This window comes from Phyllobates terribilis, unplaced genomic scaffold, assembly GCF_046119375.1.
Source record: "Phyllobates terribilis strain yellow unplaced genomic scaffold, ASM4611937v1 Scaffold_3__8_contigs__length_932513732, whole genome shotgun sequence".
Classification (NCBI taxonomy): domain Eukaryota; kingdom Metazoa; phylum Chordata; class Amphibia; order Anura; family Dendrobatidae; genus Phyllobates; species Phyllobates terribilis.
The window spans coordinates 199,943,405-199,966,847 of record NW_027362763.1 but is presented as its reverse complement, the minus strand read 5'-3'; the positions used below and the strand labels follow the sequence as shown (position 1 = coordinate 199,966,847).

Below are 23,443 nucleotides of genomic sequence, written 5' to 3'. Positions count from 1 at the left end.
TGCTCCATACAGAATGGGCCCCATATTATGCTCCATACAGAATGGGTCCCATATATAGCTCCATACAGTATGGGCCCCATATAATGCTTCATACAGTATGTGCCCCATATAATGCTCCATACAGAATGGGTCCCATATATAGCTCTATACAGTATGGGCCCCATATATTGCTCCATACAGAAAGGGTCCCATATATAGCTCCATACAGTATGGGCCCCATATAATGCTCCATACAGTATGTGCCCCACATAATGCTCCATACAGAATGGGTCCCATATATAGCTCTATACAGTATGGGCCCCATAAATTGCTCCATACAGAATGTGCACCATATAATGCTCCATACATAAAAAAACACTCACCTCTTCTCACTGACCTCTGCTCTGTACTCCTCAGCGTGTGTTCTGCCTCTCTCCACTGTGACTGTTCGGCACAGAGGACGCGCTGTAGTGACATCATCGCACCCTCTGCCCTGAGACATCACAGAGTCAGAAGACGCAGAAGACACCGGAGCTGCAGAGGAACAGGGAGAGGTAAGTATTACATCGGCACCAGGCCCCCGACTCATGGGCCCCATAGCGTGCCGGTGTCCGGTATCCCCGACGGCGAGTGGGCCCCGCCGCTTGCTCAGGGCCCCGACACTTACCTGTGTGCGCCGGATGGTGACGCTGGCCCTGGTTATATTTGTACAATCTATACAGCAAAACCTCTGAGTCTAAGAAAGCTAGTGACAACCCCTGGGGGAGCAGTAGTGAATGATATTGGTTTTATATATCATGTTGTCAGTTTTTACAAACATTTGTGAATGAAAGGCTCAGTCTACAGAGCTCACTGAAACAGCGTGATCTTATAATAGCATGCCACTGATGTAATAAGTCAGTTCATGAAACTTTTTCCCACCTAAATATTCTATGTTCAGCCGTGAGTGATATCAATGAAAAGTAGAAGCTCCGGAAGCACAGCAAGTCAGCCACAAAGTGACAGCCCACGTAAAGTGGCAGAACAGGTTATAAAATGCTCTGAGGTGCATAGTGCTTCCAACTTTGTGGGAACAGTTTGGAAAAGCCTGTTTTCTGTTCCCCATTGTGGTGCCCCTGAGGGTTCAGTCGCCACAGAGGTACTGCACCTCACCCAGAGGTGTGGCATCTCCTTCTCTCAGGTAAGGATGGAGTACTGCACGGGACCCCAACACTTGCACTCAACACTACACTACTCCAGGCCGGCTGGAAGGGCATTATGCACTTCTTCTGCTGCCCCGTCCCTGGCTGGAGTGGGGGGAACCATGTAGTGGGTGTGGGTGGAGGACGCAGAACAGGGGAGCACTTAAAGAATATATATAAAAAGGGAAGCCATCTTAGAGAGTGCAGTCAGTCAGTGAGAGAGAAGAGGAGAGGAGCAGCCTGAGGAGCAGAGTCTCTTCAGGAGCTCTGCTCCAGACTGGGGCCTAGTAAGAGAGGCCCAAGAAGTGAGAGGGGATCGGAGGAGAAAGGCTACAGTAGCAGAAGGGATCCTAGGGGGTACGGTGAGTGCAGAACGGCACCCGTACGCCCGAATCTGCCAAGCGTCAGAGGGATCAGGCCGCAAGAAGGGCACCGGTACCTGAACTAGTCGAGTTACTTCAGGTCTCAGCAGGAAAACCGGAGGCTTCTGCACTTTCAGGGTGCAGTTGCCACTTTCGCACCTAAGCCGCCGAAAAGGGCACCAAGTCAGGTCCGGGAACTTCAAGTTGCCCAGAGGGATCTCAAGGTACCTGTTCGGGACTTTGTGTGGTGAGGCACAGGGCAGGAGGGAGAGACCCAGCCCCGGAAGTCAGCTAAGCAAGGAACATAAAGAGAGGGGTCCCGTTAAGTGCTCTAGAGATACTTGAGGGAGTGCTGAACCCCTGCCTGGAAAACGCAGCGTGACGTGGGAGGCTGATACCTGTACAGTGCCACCTGAAGAACCTAAATAACTGTGAGTAAACTCGGATGACTGCACCCCATTGCTTCTGTCAGTTATTTCTACCACGCTATCCCTCCTGCACTACAGCGCCCAGCATCACCATCTGCACCTTACACTGCCCTGGAGCTGTGCTCTGCCTGTGGGGAGCCGCACCAACCCAGCTGCCCTAACATCTGCCCCAGAGGTCTACATCAGCGCCGGTACCCATTACCGGGAACCACAGGTGGCGTCACGAGACAAAACTATTATTGATCCCCTTCAAGCAACAACCCCCTTTTAAAGAGTGACCCCAGGGTACGGGCCCGGGAGCCGACCGCCGTGACATCCCAAGAAGGTAAAGGCCCGGGTACCGAGTCCCCCCCATATCCCCCTGGGCGAGTCACCACAACTGTGCCCCACTGCACAAAAGGAAATTCCATAAAGACATGACTTGGCGAGTTTAGTATGAGAGACATGTTCTGTGGAGTGACGAATCACATTTCTCTGTTTTTCTTCTGATGGACAAGTCTCCATTTGGCAAATGCCAGGAGAATATTACCTGCATAACTGCATTGTGCCAACTGTAAAGTTTGGTGGAGGAGGGGTAATGCTATGGCGTTCTTTTTCAGGGGATAGCTTAGGCCTCTTATTTACAGCAGAGGGAAATCTTAAAAGAAATCTGTCATGTAAAAAATGCTATTAACCTGCAGATATGGGGTTACTATGCAGATTAATAGCGTTCCCAAGCTGCCCGGTGCTGGAGTGAGAGCCCTACTGCCAGGAAGAAATGAAGCTTTCAGTCATAGAGGCGCGGCTTCAGTCACCATTCAATATGTAGTGAGTGACAACTGTAACCAAGCCCCAGCACTGACTGACAGCCAGTTACAGCCACCGCTCACTATGTACTGAGCTGTGACTGAACCCGCGTTGGCCCATGCCTATGACTGAAAGCATAAGGCTGCCGGGAGGAATATAGTTCAGTACAACGGGGCTCTCAGTGCGGACACCGGCAGCTTCAGAATGCTATTAGCCTACAGATTAACTCCATATCCGCAGGTTAATAGCATTTTTTTACATGACAGGTTCCCTTTGATGCTTCTGCATACAAGACATTAGGACATTGTATGCTTCCCACTTTATGGGAACAGTTTAGAGAAGGCATTTTAAGTTCATGCTGGATATAGCTGGGGGAGCATAGTTGGGGGAGTTTGTTGTGGAAGAACATGACCAGACCTCAACCTCATCCAACACTTTTGGGAGAATCTATAACAGAGATAGTGAGGCCAGCCCTCTATCCAACATCACTATCTGACCTCTCATTGGCTCTTCTGGGTAAATGGACAAAAGTTCCCACAGACACCTCCAAAATCTTGTATAGAGTCTTCCCGCAGGAATGGCAGCTGTTAGAGCTGCAAAGGCAACAACGCCATATCTATGGATATAGAATGGTAGGTCATAAAAGCTCCTGTAGTGTAATGTGTAGGTAACCCAATATGTTTGTATTTATAGTGTATTAAAAATTTCTATTATTAGCTTTCTCAAAATATTCAAGGAAGAAAAATAGATAAATATTCTCGTCAAAAAATCTATACCAGTTTTAATAGTTTATTCACCTCTGGTATGTTACCTCATGTGCACCCTGCAGCGTGAACTGGAGACATTGATGAAAATGAGGAATGGAGCACAAAAGAAGAACAGAACTGCCCTTGAGCACATACCTGCGGGATATATAACATACCATCTTGAATATATCCTATATTGTTCCTACACTGAAATACCACTGACAAAAACCTATTTTCAGAAAAGATATGAAATAAGTGCCGCTATCAGAGCTATTCAATATCTATGGCCATTTTTATATATTAGAGAACTGCATACACAGCAACTGCCTAATGTACTTCACTTATCACAATTTCTTCTATTACCGAGGGAAAACGAATCCCCCACTATCATTCTGTAGATCTGTCTGGGGAATACTGCCGGGTTATGGACAAACATCCTATGTCTGTTGAGATTGAGGTCGTTGGGTAGTGGCAAAATATTTAGTTCTACCTCACCTTTTCTATTATAGGATTTGTTCTGCCCATAAAGGGTTACATTCTAATTATCAATATATATGAGCCAATTGTCCTATATAGATTCTCCTAATTTAAGAGTTAGGGGTTGATCTGGGGTTTAGAAAGCGACTTTACAAAGAGATGTCAAATTCTAAAATTAAGTCCATATGGAAAAAATGGAAGGAACAGTGCAATGTGCAGCATAACTGTAGGGGCAGGAGCAGTAGTTACAATCAGAAGAAAATGATTTACTGCAGGAAGACTTTAGAGGCGGCAATATAATGGGATTAGCAGAGCTGAGACACTGTCACACATGCTGAACTAGAAAGAGTAGTTCCACAGAATACCGTAAGTTATGAGGAGGGTCTAGAAATGTATACGGAGAGGAATACAGGGGGTGCGGATCAATGGGACAGGTACGGGGAGCAGACGTTTCATGTCTACCTAAAGATCCCAGCACTAATGAAGTGCAAGAAGAGATCTGTCACTTTAAATATAAGGATAGAGAAAGTAAAGTAGGTGTTGTGCAGAACATATAGCCATAAAATATGAATAGGATCCATTATACCGCTTACACTTAAGACATAGTTGCAACTCATATTTCTTGCATCCGGAGCAAATATTTAGTACATGACACTGGCAAAAATAAAATGACTTGTTCGTGTCGCCCCTGACACATAGCACCTGGAGCCCATGCTTCCCTGTACTTAGATAGATACTATATCCCTTGCTTAGACAAATACTAAAGTAACAAAGAATGGAAGAATATGATATGATAAGATCTGAAACATTATACATAACATATATTATTTATTTTTTATTCATTTGCATATTAAAGCATCTAACCCCAAAACCAAGAAGCCCGTCAGTGTATCTGCAAATATTATTAGCCGATGGGAGCAGAGTGGACCAGGGCATTAAAGGGGTATTCCCATCTCAGAGATCCTATCTCAATATGTAGTAGGTGTAATAATAATAATATTAGAAAATACCTCCAATTAGAAATGTAGTATAGTATTTTTGATTCGCTATGTCTCTTTCCTCATGTGCAGGCATTGCAGGACCTTAGGTATCCAGGGTTATGTCCACTGATAAAGTGACAGTTAGTTAGCTGCTGGTGGTGGTAACCATGGATACCTAAGGTCCTGCAATGCCTGCACATGAGGTACGTGGCATAGCGAATCAAAAATATTATACTACATTTCTAATTGGAGGTATTTGCTAATATTATTATTATTACAACTACTACATATTGGGATAGGATCTTTGAGATGGGAATACCCCTTTAAAGGAGTTAAAAGACCTGAAGGAGAGGGCGATTGGAGACATTTCCATAAATGAGAGGATTATTGGATTTTCCGTATTGACTTTGGGTTTCCGAATGATTTAGATCTGAAGTCTCATCTATTGGATGAATATTAATGGTAGGGTCAAATGTGTATACACTGGATGAATGCTTTTTCAGAGATAACGGTTCTCTTTTAATATTTTTAATTGCTTTACATATTTCATCCAAAGTTTCTAATTGTTACGTGAGGCTCTTATCACAGTATGTTTGTGATGTACGCTTAGTGTGTATGCCGGGAATAGCTCTAAATGTACTGAGTGTAGTTGCAGCACTCTATTAAGGGAGGAAAAGGAAAAAATATACCCAGCTTCTAAAAAGTGCAAAATGTTACTGAAGGAAAAAGAATAAAAAACATTTTCATTTTAATGCATGGTATTCATGGGATAGAGCGCAGACAGCGCAGCAACGCGTTTCGAACGCACATGGCGTCCTTTGTCAAAGCTGCATAGAAAATGTCCACAGAATATTTAAACAGCTGACAGCCGATAAAAATGCATCAAAAGATCACAAGGTAATGATTAAAACTACAAATGTGCAACACATGATTAAGAACATATTGTACTGGACAGTCAAAAAGAAAAACACAATCGCCAATGAGTATATATACAAAAGAGACTATGACACATAAACATTTGTATCCACAAAAATTTTTTAATCTAGACAGGAATGAATAGTATCAGTAATGGAACATCAGCTCTTTCATCATGTTGAGCCCAGTATCCGACTATATACTTATAAAGTGGGATATGTTAGAGATTTCCATGAGAGGTAAACGTCTTTTTCAGATGTGTATATACAGTTGAAACCAGAAGTTTACATACACTATATAAAAAGACACATATGCATGTTTTTCTCAATATCTGACATGAAATCAGAATAAATCTTTCCCATTTTAGGTTAATTAGGATTACCATAATTTTTAATATTTGCCAAATGCCAAAATAATGAGAGAGAGAATGTTTTAAGGCATTTTTATTACTTACTGCAAAGTCAAAAGTTTACATACACTAAGATTACTATGCCTTTAAACAATTCTGGTCTGCCCATATGATGATGTCATGTGTTTGGAAGCTTCGGATAGTTTTTTTTGCAACATCTGAGTTAATTAGAGACACACCTGTGGATGTATTTTAATGCACACCTGAAACACACTGCTTCTTTGTGTAGCTTCATACGAAAGTCTAAAGAAATCAGCCAAGATATCAGGAAGAGCATTGTGGCTCATCGTTGGGTACAATTTCAAGATACCTGAATGTGCCTCGTTCATCTGTGCAACCAATTATACGCAAGTACAAACAAGATGGGAATGTCCAGCCATCATACCGCTTAGGAAGGAGATGGGTTCTGTGTCCCAGAGATGAACATCGGTCCAACATGTGCATATCTACCCAAGGACAATAGCAAAAGACCATGTGAAGATGATGGCGGAAGCTGATAAGATTGTGTCAATATCCACAGTGAAGCAAGTACTGTATCAACATGGACTGAAAGGCCACTCTGCCAGGAAGTAGCCATTACTCCAAAAGAAACATAAAAAAGCCAGAATAATGATGGCAAATGCACACAGGAACAAAGACCTTAATTTTTGGAGACATGTCCTGTGGTCTGATGAAACTAAAATTGAAATTTTTGGGCATATTGACCATCGTTATGTTTGGAGGAAAAAGGGAAAAGCTTGGAAGCCTAAGAACACCATCCCAACTGTGAAACACTGGGGTGGCAGCATCATGTTGTGGGGTTGTTTTGCTGCAGGAGGGACTGGTGCACTTCACAAAATAGATGACATCATGCGAAAAGAAGATTATGTGGCAATACTGAAGCAACATCTCAAGACATCAGCCAGGAAGTTAAAGCTTGGGCGGAAATGGGTCTTCCAAATGGACAATGACCCGAAGCATACTGCCAAAATGGTAACAAAGTGGCTTGAGGATAACAAAGTCAATGTTTTTGAATGGCCATCCCAATCCCTGATCTCAATCCTATTGAAAATGTATGGGCAAAGCTGAAAAGACAGGTGTGAGCAAGGTGACCTACAAACCTGGATCAGTTACACCTGTTTTGTCAGGAGGAATAGGCCCAAATTCCGACCAACTATTGTGAGACGCTTGTGGAAGGATATCCCAAACATTTGACCCAAGTCATTCAGTTTAAGGGCAATAGTACCAAATACTAATGAAATGTATGTAAACTTTTGACTTTTCAGTAAGTAATAAAAATACCTTAAAATATTCACTCTCTCTCATTATTCTGGCATTTGGCAAATATTAAAAATTATGATAATTCTAATTGACCGAAAACAGGAAAGGTTTATTAAGATTTCATGTAAGATATTGAGAAAAACAAGCATATGTGTCTTTTTATATAGTGTATGTAAACTTATTGTTTCAACTGTATATATATATATATATATACATACAGTACAGACCGAAAGTTTGGACACACCTTCTCATTTAAAGATTTTTCGGTATTTTCATGACTTTGAAAATTCTACATTTACACTGAAGGCATCAAAACTATGAATTAACATATGTGGAATTATATACTTAACAAAAAAGTGTGAAACAACTGAAAATATGTCTTATATTCTAGGTTCTTCAAAGTAGCCACCTTTTGCTTTGATGACTGCTTTGCACACTCTTGGCATTCTCTTGATGAGCTTCAAGAGGTAGTCACCGGAAATGGTTTTCACTCCACAGGTGTGCCCTGTCAGGTTTAACAAGTGGGATTTCTTGCCTTATAAATGGGGTTGGGACCATCAGTTGTGTTGTGCAGAAGTCAGGTGGATACACAGCTGATAGTCCTACTAAATAGACTGTTAAAATTTGTATTATGGCAAGAAAAAAGCAGCTAAGTAAAGAAAAACGAGTGGCCATCATTACTTTAAGAAATGAAGGTCAGTCAGACCGAAAAATTGGGCAAACTTTGAATGTGTCCTCAAGTGCAGTTGCAAAAACCATCAAGCGCTACAAAGAAACTGGCTCACATGAGGACCGCCCCAGGAAAGGAAGACCAAGAGTCACCTCTGCTTCTGAGGATAAGTTTATCCGAGTCACCAGCCTCAGAAATCGCAGGTTAACAGCAGCTCAGATTAGAGACCAGGTCAATGCCACACAGAGTTCTAGCAGCAGACACATCTCTACAACAAATGTTAAGAGGAGACTTTGTGCAGTAGGCCTTCATGGTAAAATAGCTGCTAGGAAACCACTGCTAAGGACAGGCAAACACTCGTTTGGGCTAAAAAACACAAGGAATGGACATTAGACCAGTGGAAATCTGGGCTTTGGCCTGATGAGTCCAAATTTGAGATCTTTGTTTCCAACCACCGTGTCTTTGTGTGACACAGAAAAGGTGGACGGATGGACTCTACATGCCTGGTTCCCACCGTGAAGCATGTGTGACGCTCGCAGCCCTGCCCTGGGAAGATGGGGTGTTACTCGGAGCCGGGTCCTATGGAAGGTGGGGTGCAGCCGTGGCCTGGACCCGTCCTGTGCCCAGGGCCGTCATATTAAAAAGGATGTAAGGGCTATCAGGGTTGAGTGGTTGCTAACGACTACGCCATCTGTGGTACCTGGTGAAGGCCACCAGCGCTGCTGCAGTCCTCTGAGGCGGGATGTTGTGGCAGCCGACGTTGATACTACTCCCCACAGGCGGAGCAGGGCCTCAGGGCAGAGAAGAGGATGGGGGGAGTCGTAGTTTAGGATGTCTGGTGTTGCGCGGTGTGGTGCAGAAATAACGAGTCCGGAGGCCATAGGGGTCGACTTCCAGGGTTGTTTACTCACGGTGGAGAGTGCAGCTGCAAGGCTTCTCCCTGCTCCTCACGGAGTTCTGCGGTCACCAGGGACGGGGGTCCGACAACCTCCGAGTAATTCAAGTGCTCAATCAGGACCCCACACCAGAGTGTTCCTAGAGTTCAGACTGAGTCCTCTCCTGTCTGTGTGTAGATAGGCCGGGTCTCCCTCTGGACTAAGCTCAGAAACAGGGTACGGGTGGCAGCTCTGCTCCTTCCGTTACCCGGTGGGATCCTCAGGGCCTGCTGGGCTTCTCTGACTAGGACGTGGAGTAGCAAAGTCAGGTATCGGGGGCCGGTACCCCTCTTGCAGCCGGAATCCCTCTGACCAGATCAGAATAGCGAGGACAGGTGGCGTATACCGCTCTGTCTGCATCCCCCTGGGATCCTTTTGCAGTGGAGCTACACTCCTAAGCTCCGGGCCTTCTTGGTCATGGTCCTTGACCGGTTTGAGACATATGTTAACTCAAACCTGCCCCTCGACCCAAGGCCAGGGCACGAGGGCCGTGTCCCCATCCGCTGCAGGTTCACCCAGAAGCCACGGTCAGGGATGGAGATCACAATCAAAGAACCAAGAACCAAGATGGCTGTGTATTAAATATGAAATATTAAGTGTAAACGAAATGTGAGTCCTCCACCCTCACCCACTACATGGTTCCCCCTATCTTTTGGTTCCCCAGTCTTCCAATTCCCAGTAGGGGCAGCACCTAGTGCCTACTAGCCCCCCCTTTGGTGGGAGAAGTGTGGTGTTGGATGTGGAGGTGATGTCCTGATCATTGCACCGTTCTTACCTCGAAGGAGGGATACCACACCCCATTAGAGAGATGCAGCATCCCTGTGGCGGTCGAACCCTCAGGGGCACCACACATGGAGGAGGAGGTGTGATGGTGTGGGGGTGCTTTGCTGGTGACACTGTTGGGGATTTATTCAAAATTGAAGGCATACTGAACCAGCTTGGCTACCACAGCATCTTGCAGCGGCATGCTATTCCATCCGGTTTGCGTTTAGTTGGACTATCATTTATTTTTCAACAGGACAATGACCCCAAACACACCTCCAGGCTGTGTAAGGGCTAATTGACCCAGAAGGAGAGTGATGGGGTGCTACGCCAGATGACCTGGCCTCCACAGTCACCAGACCTGAACCCAATCGAGATGGTTTGGGGTGGGCTGGACCGCAGAATGAAGGCAAAAGGGCCAACAAGTGCTAAGCATCTCTGGGAACTCCTTCAAGATTGTTGGAAGACCATTTCCGGTGACTACCTCTTGAAGCTCATCAAGAGAATGCCAAGAGTGTGCAAAGCAGTCATCAAAGCAAAAGGTGGCTACTTTGAAGAACCTAGAATATAAGACATATTTTCAGTTGTTTCACACTTTTTTGTTAAGTATATAATTCCACATGTGTTAATTCATAGTTTTGATGCCTTCAGTGTGAATGTACAATTTTCAAAGTGATGAAAATACAAAAAAATCTTTAAATGAGAAGGTGTGTCCAAACTTTTGCTCTGTACTGTATGTATATATATAAAGTGAAGTAACATGATGTAAACGGAACAAAGCCTAACATGTGTCTTAAAAGTGTTGTCCAGCCTTAGGCTACAAGTCTGCAGTCACTCTACAGAGAGCTACTCTATGTGACTGCAGATTTGTGAATCCTCATGTCACGATACAGTGGCTCTCGGTGAAAAACTCATTTCATTTTGTTGATCGAAACATTTTCCTTTATTGGACGGTGAGCCCTCAAAAGTGTGAAATCTTCCGTTAATCCTCTATTACTTCAATATGGTATAAGGGAAGTCCCTACATTTTCCGCTTGCACAAGGCCTTTGAATATTTTACTTTAATAATAATCTGCTCCGTGAAGCATGATGCGTACGGCAGAGTCCTGTGCACAAAAATTACAAAGAGGCACAAGCAATGTTTAAAGGGAAGAATACCTCTGTAATATGATGGCATGCCATAAAACCCCCCTGGTTTACTGTATGACGCTACAAGCATTAGAAGGTACACTATCACTTCTCAAACACTTGTATTGGTGCTGTATTTCAACTCAGCGCAACTCTTTGCACAGTCATAACAGGACTGCATGTATGATTATATTTAATCCGATCCCCTTACAGCTCTACCTAGCTAAGTGTCAATTGTCAATATACAGTGCTGTGCAATGGTTTTAGGCAGGTGTGTAAAAAATGCAGGCAGATACATGTTCATCAAGCAATACCATCTGATTGGTTCCAAATTTATTCTGCAGCAGGACAACAGCCCCAAACATACAGTCAATGTCATTAATGACAATCTTCAGTGTAAAGAAGAACAATGAGTCCTGGAAGTGATAATATGGCCCCACAGAGCCCCAACCTCAACATGATCGAGTCTGTCTAGGATTACATGAAGAGACAGAAGGAGTTGAATAAGACTACATCCACCTACAGAAGATCTGTGGTTAGTTCTCCAAGATATTTGGAACATCCTCCCTGCTGATTACCTTCAAAAACTGTTTGTACCTAGAAGAAGTGATGCTTTGATGCTATTTTGATGGCAAAGGGCAGTCACACCAAATACTGATTTGATTTACATTTCTCTTTTGTTCATTCATTTTACATTTTGTTAATTGATAAAAAATAAAGGATTAACATTTCTATTTTTGAAAGTGTTCTTACATTGCAGCATTTTATCCAGACCTGTCTAAAACTTTAGCACAATACTGTCGCTTTCCAAAGCTATTCATAAACCAAGATTAATGGGGTTGTGGACCTTTATTGGAAAATAAGATACTGCTGCCTCCTGACAATGTTTTTTTTCAGGTTCCTTACTTCACTGGTTGTGTTAATTTCTCAGATAACTAAAGGTAATATGATTAGTCAAGGAGTACACAAACATTTGTTTGCAATTGTAAATCCGACCACTGTTTTCTCATTGTAATTAATTAATGAGAACCTGTCATCTGATTCATGATGTCCGAACCACGGGCAGCATGAATCAAACACTGGTTGTGTTATTACAGCTGTGAAACACTACTTTGAAAACCCAGCCGGGGATGAGCAGTTTGAGACAAGTCTCAGGCAGCTGCTCCCTACCCTGATCCACTTGACTGACAGGCCTCTACATATGCACAAACATAGGGTGAGACTTGGTAGTGTAGGTGAATTGGGCAGAGAGAAGCTGCCGAGGACCTGACTCAGACTAACCATCCAAGACGCATAACTTCTGTCCAACTTTTCTAAGAATGTTTCAACATAAAATATACATGGCTGCAGTAAAGAAGCCGGTGTCTGATTCATGCAGCACGTTGTTCAGACAGTATGAATCAGATGAAAGGTTCTCTTTAAAGGAAAGTTTCACTTGTAGGCTGCTTGCACAAAGACATTTTAACTTGCCTGACCCCTGTACAGAGACACAGGTGTACAAACTGCAGCTGCCGGAACCTGGACGAGTATGAAATAAGAAAATGTCATGTGTGTTTGTGAAGCTCATTAGTACAGTATTGTTACTGTACTCACACTGTCTATTCTCAGCCAAAGGATCCCTAGTGCATATACCATCCCATCCCCTCCTCTACCTCACCCACCCCAAAAAGGAATGAAGCACGGGTGGATTAACACTGTCTCTATACACTTGAACTTACTAAAATGATAAGCGGAATTTTCAGATGGAAAATGTAAGAGCTTCCAGGAAATCACTAACTGGCTCGCAATATTTTGTTAAACTATTTTGTTAAAAATTATATAATGGATCCCAGTAAATACGAAAATTGTTCAAAAAATGGCACACATAAGTCATAAAGGCACAGTACAACTGGTAACTATTAAACAATCTTATAAGTCAACACTGTTGTAGATTTTAGCTTTCAGCATAACAATCATCACACAGATATTGTGGGAGAATAACCTGTTTTAGTTGTCATGTACGGTAACCATTATCATCATAACATGGAGAATTAAAGTAAAGACGTACACGTGGTTTACCTTCGTTTTGTCTTGTTGAATGTCTTAGTTATGTATTCTGTATCTGGGTTCCATCGTATCTACTTACCTGTAGTTGAAGCCATATTGTTAACCAGTTTACATGATTAATGCACTAGAGACAAAACCTGAGACCGAACTGACACCAGGATTTGTAAAGCCCAGGCACATAGATGAATACCAGAGAAGAAATAAGGTTGTGCAGGGCTATACAAAAACTGACAGTGGAATCGCTTTTAAATATACAGATACAAGGTCACGCAAGAAGGAAACTGGAGCATGTTTCAGATGCCACAAACAAAGACATTCAAAGAAACATCATACAGTTTGGAAAGAAGAACAACAAAGACAATGTGCAAAAATGGAATCTGATTAAGGATCTAATAGTATTCACTTGCCAAAATACTGTAAAATATTAATTAAACAGTTATTCCCCAAATACAAGTTACTAATTAATCGCTGTGGGTCTGACAGCTGGGACCTCCAGTGATCCTGAGATCACAGCTCTGGAACCTAGAGATTGGGGCTTTGTAGTTTTGTCTTGAATAGTGTGGAGGAGCACATGCTCAATCTGTCTTCCATTCATTGTCTATGGAACTGCCGGAAATAGGTGACAGTTGCGCTTGCCAGTCCCATAATGAATGGTGTGGAGGCCGATCACGTGCACCTCCATTCCACTCAGGTCTGGTCAGATGTTCCTCCATCAGCAGCCATTCTGTGTGCAGTGTGTGAGGAAGTCTGTACTAACAAATGCAGAGGAGAACCTGTTGCACTTATATATTAGTAAGTGCCACAAAATCATGTCCTCAACATATTTGATAAAATAAAGGGAAACAGGAAAACCCTTTAAATGGTTCGTGGACCTCACTGGATCACTAGACTGGACACTACAACACTGAGTCACTAGTGCCTGGTCACAGGACCACTGGAGTCTTACATGTCTATACACTTGTCCATTTTTACTTTTTTTTATTTGCAGTTAAAGTGGTTGTATCAAGTCGGGAAATTATCCCTAACCAGAGCCTGGCTATCTCCTATCGCTTAGAATGAACGTAGCGGAGGAGCACATGCTCGCCCTACATACAGACATGGCTATTTAGAGCCCAGTTCTTGGGATTGGTTGGAGTGAGCAGATCCCAAACAATTAGTAAGTTATCCTCATCCAAACTTGGTACAACCTCTTTGAGTGATATATTATCCAAAGCATTGGCAGCACTCGGGTGTCAGTATATCACACTATGGCATAGAGCTGTAATTTCCAATATGAAAGCTTTAAAATGCATTAAATGTAATAACCTTCACTGCTACATAAATAAGAGAAATTTCTAACACCGAGAACATTAGCACTCTGAATCTAGGCACATATTACGTGATGACACAGAGGTATTATTTCTCATTGTCTAAATCCACATCCGGACTAGTTATGCCTCCTGAATAAAGTATACATACTATATACTGTCTCCAGTTCTCCACCTACACACAGGTTCACAAAGCAAGTCTGCTCTTACCTCTAAAAGGTGAAAGTAAGTAATGTGCAACACAAAGGCTGATAATGGAAGGTGGGTCATGAGTTCCTGTTATCATTTCAACATTCTTACAGCAAAGGGTTGGGTGTATAGTCTTCAGCCAGTATAGTTTTACTAAGGCTTTATCGAGGTTACAGTGTATATTACTAGATGATAAAAGGGGGATTTGTACTACAGGTCCTCTGGGAGTAACAACACAGCCTGTGTGCCCTACAGGAAAAGATAGATAACAATGGATTTCTTTTTAGTGTGAATGTACTAGAGTGGCTAATATGATACAAATTGTAAAATTGTGATAAGAATAAACATTCCAGCCTGATCTGCTGTTAGTGCATACTGACATTGTAATTCTGGGATGCAAGGTGACTTCAGGAATACAGGAAATAAACTTAGGCTAAGGCTGGCATTCCGGTACTCCTCCATTCAAGAAGGCCATCACAGTGGCATGGTGTGTAGTGATACACCTGAACCATGCCACCTCTGTCTCTTATGTGCTGTGGAGGTGTATCAGCACTGTCCCCATTGGGGCTCACAATCTAGATTCCCTATCAGTATGTTTTTGGAGTGTGGCAAAAAACCTGCACAAACATGGGGAGAACATACAAATTCCTTGCAGATGTGGTCCATGGTGGGCTTGAACCCAGGAGCCCAGGGCTGCAAGGCTACAGTGCTAACCACTGAACCACCATGCTGCCTCCGCAAGGTAGGCCTCACATTTCCATGATTTTATTACACGTTGCTCAAGGTGCCTAATCTGCCAACTACACCAAACCAGATCCGGTATGTAATCCCTCACCAACTACCGACAGCCCTCATTTTGATGCTTACTGGGTTCCTTCTTCTTCTTCTAGACATACAAAAAAATCGCATAGAAAGGTCAGCCATTATCGTCTGACGAGACCAGAAAATAGCAGTCAATGAGGATTAGTTAAGTGTTGGAGCTGCGTAAAATCAGTGAAGGTAAAAATTGCCTTTTTAAATTTTGTTCGATCAGTCTTAAACCTTTAAAAGATAAGTTTCACATAGTGGACAACTGCTTTAAATTTACAGATCATCCAGCCACAAACTTGAGTAGCATGAAGAACTAAACAAACTGACACAATAGGAATTGTATTTGTACAAGTGCAATTTTCTACTGTATTAATGAATATTGATTGGAATTGTGGCACTCCTGAGGGTTCAGTGGCCACAGAGGTACTGCACCTCACCTAGAGGTGTGGCATCTCCTTCTCTCAGGTAAGGACGGAGTGCTGCCCGGGACCCCAACACCAGCATTCAGCACTACACTACTCCAGGCCGGCTGGAAGGGCAAGATGCACTTCTTCTGCTGCCCTGTCCCTGGCTGGAGTGGGGCGAACCAAAGAGAGGGGGAACCATGTAGTGGGTTTTATAAAGTTTTGATAAATGGACCAGCCGTGTTACTCCAGGTCTCGGCTGGAAAACTGGAGGCGTCTGCACTTCCATGGTGCAGTTGCCACAACCTCACCCTAGCCGCCGTGAGGGGCACCAAGTAGGTCCGGGAACTCCAGTTTGCCCAGAGGGACTTCAGAGCACCCGATCGGGACTGTGTGTGGGAAAGCGCAGGGCAGGAGGGAGAAGACCCAGCGTGGGAAGTCGGCCAAGGAAGGAACATAAAGAAAGGGGTCCCGTTAAGTGCTTCTAATATATCTGAAGAAGTGCTGAACCCCTGCCTGGCAAACGCAGCGCGAAGCGGGAGTCTGACACCTGGACAGTGTACCCGAGAAACCTAAAAAGAACTGAGAGTAAACTCGGATGACTGCACTCCACTGTCTCTGTCAGTTATTTCCACCACGCTACCGCGCCTGCACTACAACGCCCAGCATCACCATCTGCACCTACACTGCCTGCTCCGCCTGTGGGGAGGAGAAACATCCCAGCTGCCATCCCATCACCCCCGGAGGTCTGCAGCAGCGCCGGTACTCATTACCGGGAACCACAGGTGGCATCACGAGACAAAAACTGTTAACAAAAACAACCCCCTTTTTAAAGAGTGACCCCAGAGGACGGGCCCGGGAGCCGAATGCAGTGACATCCAACAAAGAAGGTAAAGGCCCGGGTACCGAGTTTCCCCCATATCCCCCCTGGGCGAGTCAGAATCACTTCAAACATGTTGCCTGCTGTGCCCATCTGCATTTTAAGATGGGATGTTGCTTGTGGCAAGTTCCTTGTGGGAGAGCTCATTTGTGTTTTTGTACCTCAACTTCCTACAGTTTTTTCTACAAAATTCCTAAAAAATTATATGAAGTGACCTAAGATACATCATTTACTTTTTCAAAACTGGTCGCTGGAATTAGAGATGAGCAAAAAGATGTGTTCCCTTCTGCACCGGCAATCCTCTGTGCCTTTACTGTTTACTACAGTAGGTCTCGGTGACTTAATGGCACCGTAAGGGCCTAGTAGGCAGGAGAGAAGCCCAGAATCTGTAGCCTGGATCCTATGAAAACACCACTCGAAAGTTTTGTTTGTTTTTATTGCGGCACTGGAGTGCAACCACTAATGTAAGGTCCTTGTACTTAGTCTTATATTTACCTGTTGCCATCTTCATCTTTTATTGGCACCGCTTTTATCTGTCTCCAGCAGCTTGTGAGCTGTTGGATCGCTCTAGTGTTTGCTGGAGAAAGCTGGATGTTACTTTTCCATACAAGTCTATGAGAGTCTATGACCATAGGTTTACTGTACATTGAGAGCTTGTGACTGTTACACGCGGCTTCCAGTCAGTCAACAGGTGCGGTCACAAGATGGTGGGATGGACCGGAGGGGCTCCGGGAAGAGCTGAAGACGGCAGTTGGCAAGTATAAGACTAGGTGTGGGAACCTTATGTTAGGAGCACCACTCCAGTATTGCAATAAAAAAAAATGCTGAATTGGTGCTTGGATACAATTAGATAATGACATAAAATGTAAAAAAAAAATCTAAATTAGTGAGAACGATCTTCTCAAACAGTACAAACACAAAGAACAACTTGTACTTGAGGACAGTATGTCAAATTACTGTTAGTTGTAAATCAGTTCAGTCGCATCCTCAGCACCCGTACATCTGTGTCACTTCAAAGGAAACCCAGTTAGCAAAGTTTCAGATGCAAGCGAACAATTAATGAACACATTTCCCAGTGTAACTCAATCCAGTGCAGCTTATGAACATCTGCAGTAAAACCTGCCGCAAGGATCTTCCATTCTCGTTGTAGGACAGGATCATCCTTTATAAATGGAACGAGTTCAATGTCAGGATTCAGTACAGATGTTCCAATGCAGCAACATAGCAGAGTGCTATTAACTACATCCAGCTGAATCAATACAGGAACAGTGCAGGAATAAAAATATTGGAAATTCATATAAATTGGAAACCTACCAGCAGAGTGAAAACCAACAAGGAAACTTACTGCTACACTGAAGGCTTTGATGTTTCAGAAGATACTTATATAAATTATGATCAAACGACCTGTGCTATTTAGAGTGTTAGGAAGGAAAACACCAAGGAATTAATCGTATTCTGAATCAGTGTTCCCAGGGAATTAAGGAACAAGTAAAAAGGGTCCTCAGGCTGGCAGTCACCACAATCACTAGCACTGAAGTAACGGATGTGACCACTATGCTTATAAAAGTAGAATATGATCTGTTCCAGCCCATATCTTTGACCACTGGGTGAGGTATTGCAGTAGTGTTGGAGTTAGGCAGGGTTCACATGAGCGTATTTCAAGGTCCGTATATGGACCATAATGTCCGGACTGACCGTGGGTCTATCCAACCCGAAATTACAGCCTAATATGTGTCTATGAGGCTGTAAGTTCTGTACAGGAGACCTGTGATCAGTCCACGCATTTCGGTCAATATACGGCCTTAGAACAATATTAAAGAGTTTGTTCTGTTCAACAAAATTATATTTAAAGCACCACTCTTTTTTTCCTTATTGCAGTTCTGAAGTGGTGCTACCAATCTAAGTTCCCTGCAACTAGTCTTATAGTTATCAGGCACTGCCTTCATCTTTTATTGTCATTGTTCTAGTTGTCTTCTGCAAGTTGTGACCTGCTGGATCCCTCCAGTGTTTGCTGGAGTGTCTTTGGTTTGTGGAAGGAAACCCATGCAAACATGGGGAGAACATACAAACTCTTTGCAGATGTTGTCCTTGGTGGGGTTTGAACCCAGTACCCCAATGCTGCAAAGCTGCAGTGCTAACCACTGAGCCACCGTGCTGCCCTCAGGTCAGTCAGAAGTTGCAGTCACAAGATAGTGGTTTGGGACCGGAGCGCGCAGGGAGGAGCTGAAGACAGCTACTGGTAAGGGAACCTAGATTAGTGACGTGACTCCAGCGCTGAAATAAAAAAAAAAAAGCTGGAGGGGTGCTCTAAATGTGCCAAATGTGCCTAAAATAGTAAATTATACAACTTACTAATGCCCCAATCTTCAGCTATTCCCTCCAGTTCGGGGTTTGGCAGCTTCCCCTCCTACAATGTCTTCGACACAGAACAGAGTTTCCGGCTTCATCAATGCTGTGTTTAAAGGCTGCAGGGTAACTGGCCCGTTTCAATAGTTAAATGAGCCCTACTATATATTAGGTTACTGAGAGCTGAGAGGCTTTTTATTCGACTGAATTTTGGTCAGGGATTTAGGAGCAAGCAAAAGAGCCTGCGTGGGAAAGATCGCTCCCATACCACAGACCAGGTCTTACAGTCATAATAGCAGTCAGCTGGGTTAGCTCAGCACAGTGTGTTGTGTTGCAGCTGGAGAAAGACTGTTCATGGTGAACAAGGCAAAAAATGAAGAACGATGCATCTAGCACTGGAGATCCGGAGAAGTTAAATGTCTATTTAAAAAACAACATTTTATTGAAAAAAAAGATTAAAAAACCATGATTTTTTAAAAAAGGAGTATGATCAGGGTCATGCTCACTGACGCGTTTCAAACATAAATTGTTCTTAATCTTGGCATGGCACCAAATTAAGAACAATTTATATTCGAAACGCGTCAGTGAGCATGACCCTGACCATACGCCTTTTTTAAAAAATCATGTTTTTTTATAGTTTTTTTTCAATATAATGTTGTTTTTTTAAATAGACATTTAACTTCTCTGGATTTCTAGTGCTGGATGCATCGTTCTTCATTTTTTGCCTTGTTCAACTTGCACCAACAGAAGTCCTTTCTGGATCCATGCAAGTTCTGGAGAAATACTTCCTAGGAAGTTGGTGAGATGGAAATTTTTTTTATCTATTTTGCTGTTCATGGTGGGCAGTCTTTGCTAGAGACTGAGAAGTGCCTGTAATACGAAATTGGTGAGCCCGTTTTTGATTTACTTTGCCTTACTCCGAGAAAGGACTGTTTTATTATTCATCTGTGCTGAAGAAAGGACCGTTTGTTACTCATTTGTGCTGAAGAAAGACTTTTTTAAGTTTGGAGCTGTAATATTTATGAAGGACAATAAACTTTATTCTGTTTCGATATGAACACCCTATGCCTGTGCGTATCCAAGTGGCTATCAGAGAGCGGAAACCCCTACAATACAGTATAACAGTATATATATATATATATATATATATATATATATATATATATATATATATATATATATATATATATATATATATATATATATACACATACACACATATACAGAGAAGGAGACTGGCTTAGCTACCGAAATGAACACTACCAGCCTCCTACACACACCACGCTCATCACTGGTCACGTGCTGGTCAGGAAATGCTCTCCTTTGTCAAACATAGGGCTGGAAATGCAAACCTAGAACTGGCAGGGGACACCTGAAGATCAGGGCACCTTTTTATAATAAAAGTCCCATTAAAAGGGGGTTTTATCTATCATTTTAAAATTGGTGACTTATGCTTAGGATATGCAATCAATTTTTGAAGGGATGTACTCAGCCCCACCACAGATTATTTCATTCAAGGGGCCATGGCACTCACTCTAAAGCCTAATCAATGGTTACATTGCCTTGTGAGCTGGCTGGTGCCTGTCTGCAACAGTTGTTCTTTTAATGCTGGTTTACACATCACGGTCCCATCCAAGTGAATGGAAACTAGGCAGCTCGTGTTCATTTTTTTTTGTTGCCCAGATCAATAGGTTGCATGTTGCACGGACGCACCAGGAGCTTCAGAGTAAGGACGTCCATAACAATGTAGAATGCCCCAATATACTGTACCATTTATGTCAATATTATTGGGACTGGTTTACATTCCTATATACTCCTAGCAATTGGTAAATCCACTGTAGAAGGTATTAGAAACAACGCTGCCGCAATATTGGGATTTCCTTAACAAGTGAAGCCGATGTTAGTAAATTATATGTATAACCCGTGAAACCACTGGATCACTGCACAATATAATGATGTCAGGAAGAGGTCATGAAAAGCAGCAGATTTAGAATATTTCACACTTTTATATTCCAACGATCGCCTCTCACATTACTATTAGCCTGGTAATGAATATTTATGGGCAGACTTGTTATATTTCTTATTCTGAGGATGAAAGTAAAACGACTATGAACACTGCAGTTTGGGTACCATAATCTGCTGATGGAGGGTTTCTTGCTGCGCTTCTGCAATGGAGCTCTCTGTAGTGGTGTAACCCTTTAAATGCTTTCCGTTTAGATAACATCTAATGCATACTAATGAATTTTGAAACTGATACAAATAATTTGTCATTTTCTTCAACATATAACACTGGTTATGTGGTCTGACATAAATGGTTCTACAAACCTCCGATAGGACAAACTAGCCTCCAACATTGTAGTAATATAATATATTTCCTATGTTTCTATGGTCTATTATCGTGAGACTGTCATCATGACCCGGTAGGAACCACAGAGGTGCAAACTGCAGACATTTAACAACTGCCTTTTCTTCACAGAATGGATTCTTGGTTTTTGAGAAATAGGAGTAGTCCGGATCTCTATGAGTTTAGTCAACTTTTCAGAAGGAGACGTGATAGATTTGTGGTTAGCTTTACCTGATGGGTTGTGAAGTATGGAAGGTAGGACAATGATGAGAAGATAGAAGAGGATAGAAGTCCAAAACTATGTCATACAAGACATTCTTCAATATGGCTGGATTATGGTAACATTACAGATGATGATAATTGTTGATGGTCAGTGACTAGAAGAACTAGTGATTGGTTCACACTTATAGAAACCTGTCTAGCTAAAGGTAAATGATTGCAGTGTGTTACAGGTAACCTCCTTCCTACGAAGAAGAGAGTACATCCCAGTTACATTCTGCATTCAAGGCAGACCTACCAATCACTGTCTGTGGGGAAATATCCTCAGAGAAGGATCATTTTTCTCTTTGCCTATTACACAACTAGGTTAAATCCTCTAGGTTAACTTCAGGGCTTCCTATGGTAATAGATTTGCCTTATCTTGGAATCTTTTCAGATTTATTTTCAGTCATGAAAATACAAGATCAAAGAACACAATTGGGCAGTTTTGGCCAAAAATCATCCAAAAGTTTTGTCTTGGTTAAAATAAATTTTGTCTTCCCTTTGTCTGTTGGTGAATCCAAAAATACATACCGACCCGCTCCCCATCCTGGATCCCTCTGTCACTTACTAGGCTCTTGCAATGGCATGAAGTCGTATGAGGCCTTGGGACTAGTGACTAATAAGTGACAGAGGTGCCCAGGTTACTGGGCAGAGGATTGCTGGCACAGAGGTGAACACTGTGCCGATGTGGCTGCAGTGGAGGACTGAACTAGATGCCGGACCAGGGAAGTTTTAATTTTTTTGTTCATCCCTAATACGCACCCAAAACAACAGGAGGAATAAAACGTTAGTATTGACAATAACTGATACAACATGCCAGGTCTGATCTAAAAGTTAAAGCCAATAACAGCTTCCCATACCTGTATGAAGAGTCGCATCTTATTGATTACTTGGTTGATGACGACATTGGACCCTCGGACTTTAACTTCTGGATTGTTTACTTGATCTTTAAAATCACTGGAAACTACGAGGTTGGTGTAGCTATGGAAAAAAAGAAATAGATGAACGACTGTGATATGAAAGTACTGAGGAGTCCAGTACAAAAGTGCTTTCAAACTAGAATTGATTTATTCGCTTGCTCATGGGCTCGTAAAATCATATTTTCCATTTGTATTACATACAGTACAGACCAAAAGTTTGGACACACCTTCTCATTTAAAGATTTTTCTGTATTTTCATGACTATGAAAATTGTACATTCACACTGAAGGCATCAAAACTATGAATTAACACATGTGCAATTATATACTTAACAAAAAAGTGTGAAACCACTGAAAATATGTCTTATATTCTAGGTTCTTCAAAGTAGCCACCTTTTGCTTTGAGGACTGCTTTGCACACTCTTGGCATTCTCTTGATGACCTTCAAGAGGTAGTCACCGGAAATGGTCTTCCAACAATCTTGAAGGAGTTCCCAGAGATGCTTAGCAGTTGTTGGTCCTTTTGCCTTCACTCTGTGGTCCAGCTCACCCCAAACCATCTCGATTGGGTTCAGGTCTGGTGACTGTGGAGGCCAGGTCATCTAGCGTAGCACCCCATCACTCTCCTTCTTGGTCAAGTAGCCCTTATACAGCCTGGAGGTGTGTTTGGGGTCATTGTCCTGTTGAAAAATAAATGATGGTCCAACTAAACGTAAACCGGATGGAATAGCATGCCGCTGCAAGATGCTGTGGTAGCCATGCTGGTTCAGTATGCCTTCAATTTTGAATAAATCCCCAACAGTGTCACTAGCAAAGCACCCCCACACCATCACACCTCCTCCTCCATGCTTCACGGTGGGAACCAGGCACGTAGAGTCCATCCGTTCACCTTTTCTGCGTCGCACAAAGACAGGGTGGTT

At 42.8% G+C, this 23,443-nt stretch overlaps 1 protein-coding gene across 2 annotated transcripts in view; it reads right to left on the bottom strand.

Annotated features, from left to right (window-relative positions):
• The window catches only part of LOC141259040 (glypican-5-like), a 323,430-nt gene that overhangs the window by 126,563 nt on the left and 173,424 nt on the right, over positions 1 to 23,443 (bottom strand). For both annotated transcript variants that reach the window (XM_073674458.1, XM_073674460.1), the window contains one exon: positions 22,466 to 22,586. In XM_073674458.1, coding sequence (XP_073530559.1) covers positions 22,466 to 22,586 — 121 coding nt within the window. The remainder of the gene's footprint in view (positions 1 to 22,465; positions 22,587 to 23,443) is intronic.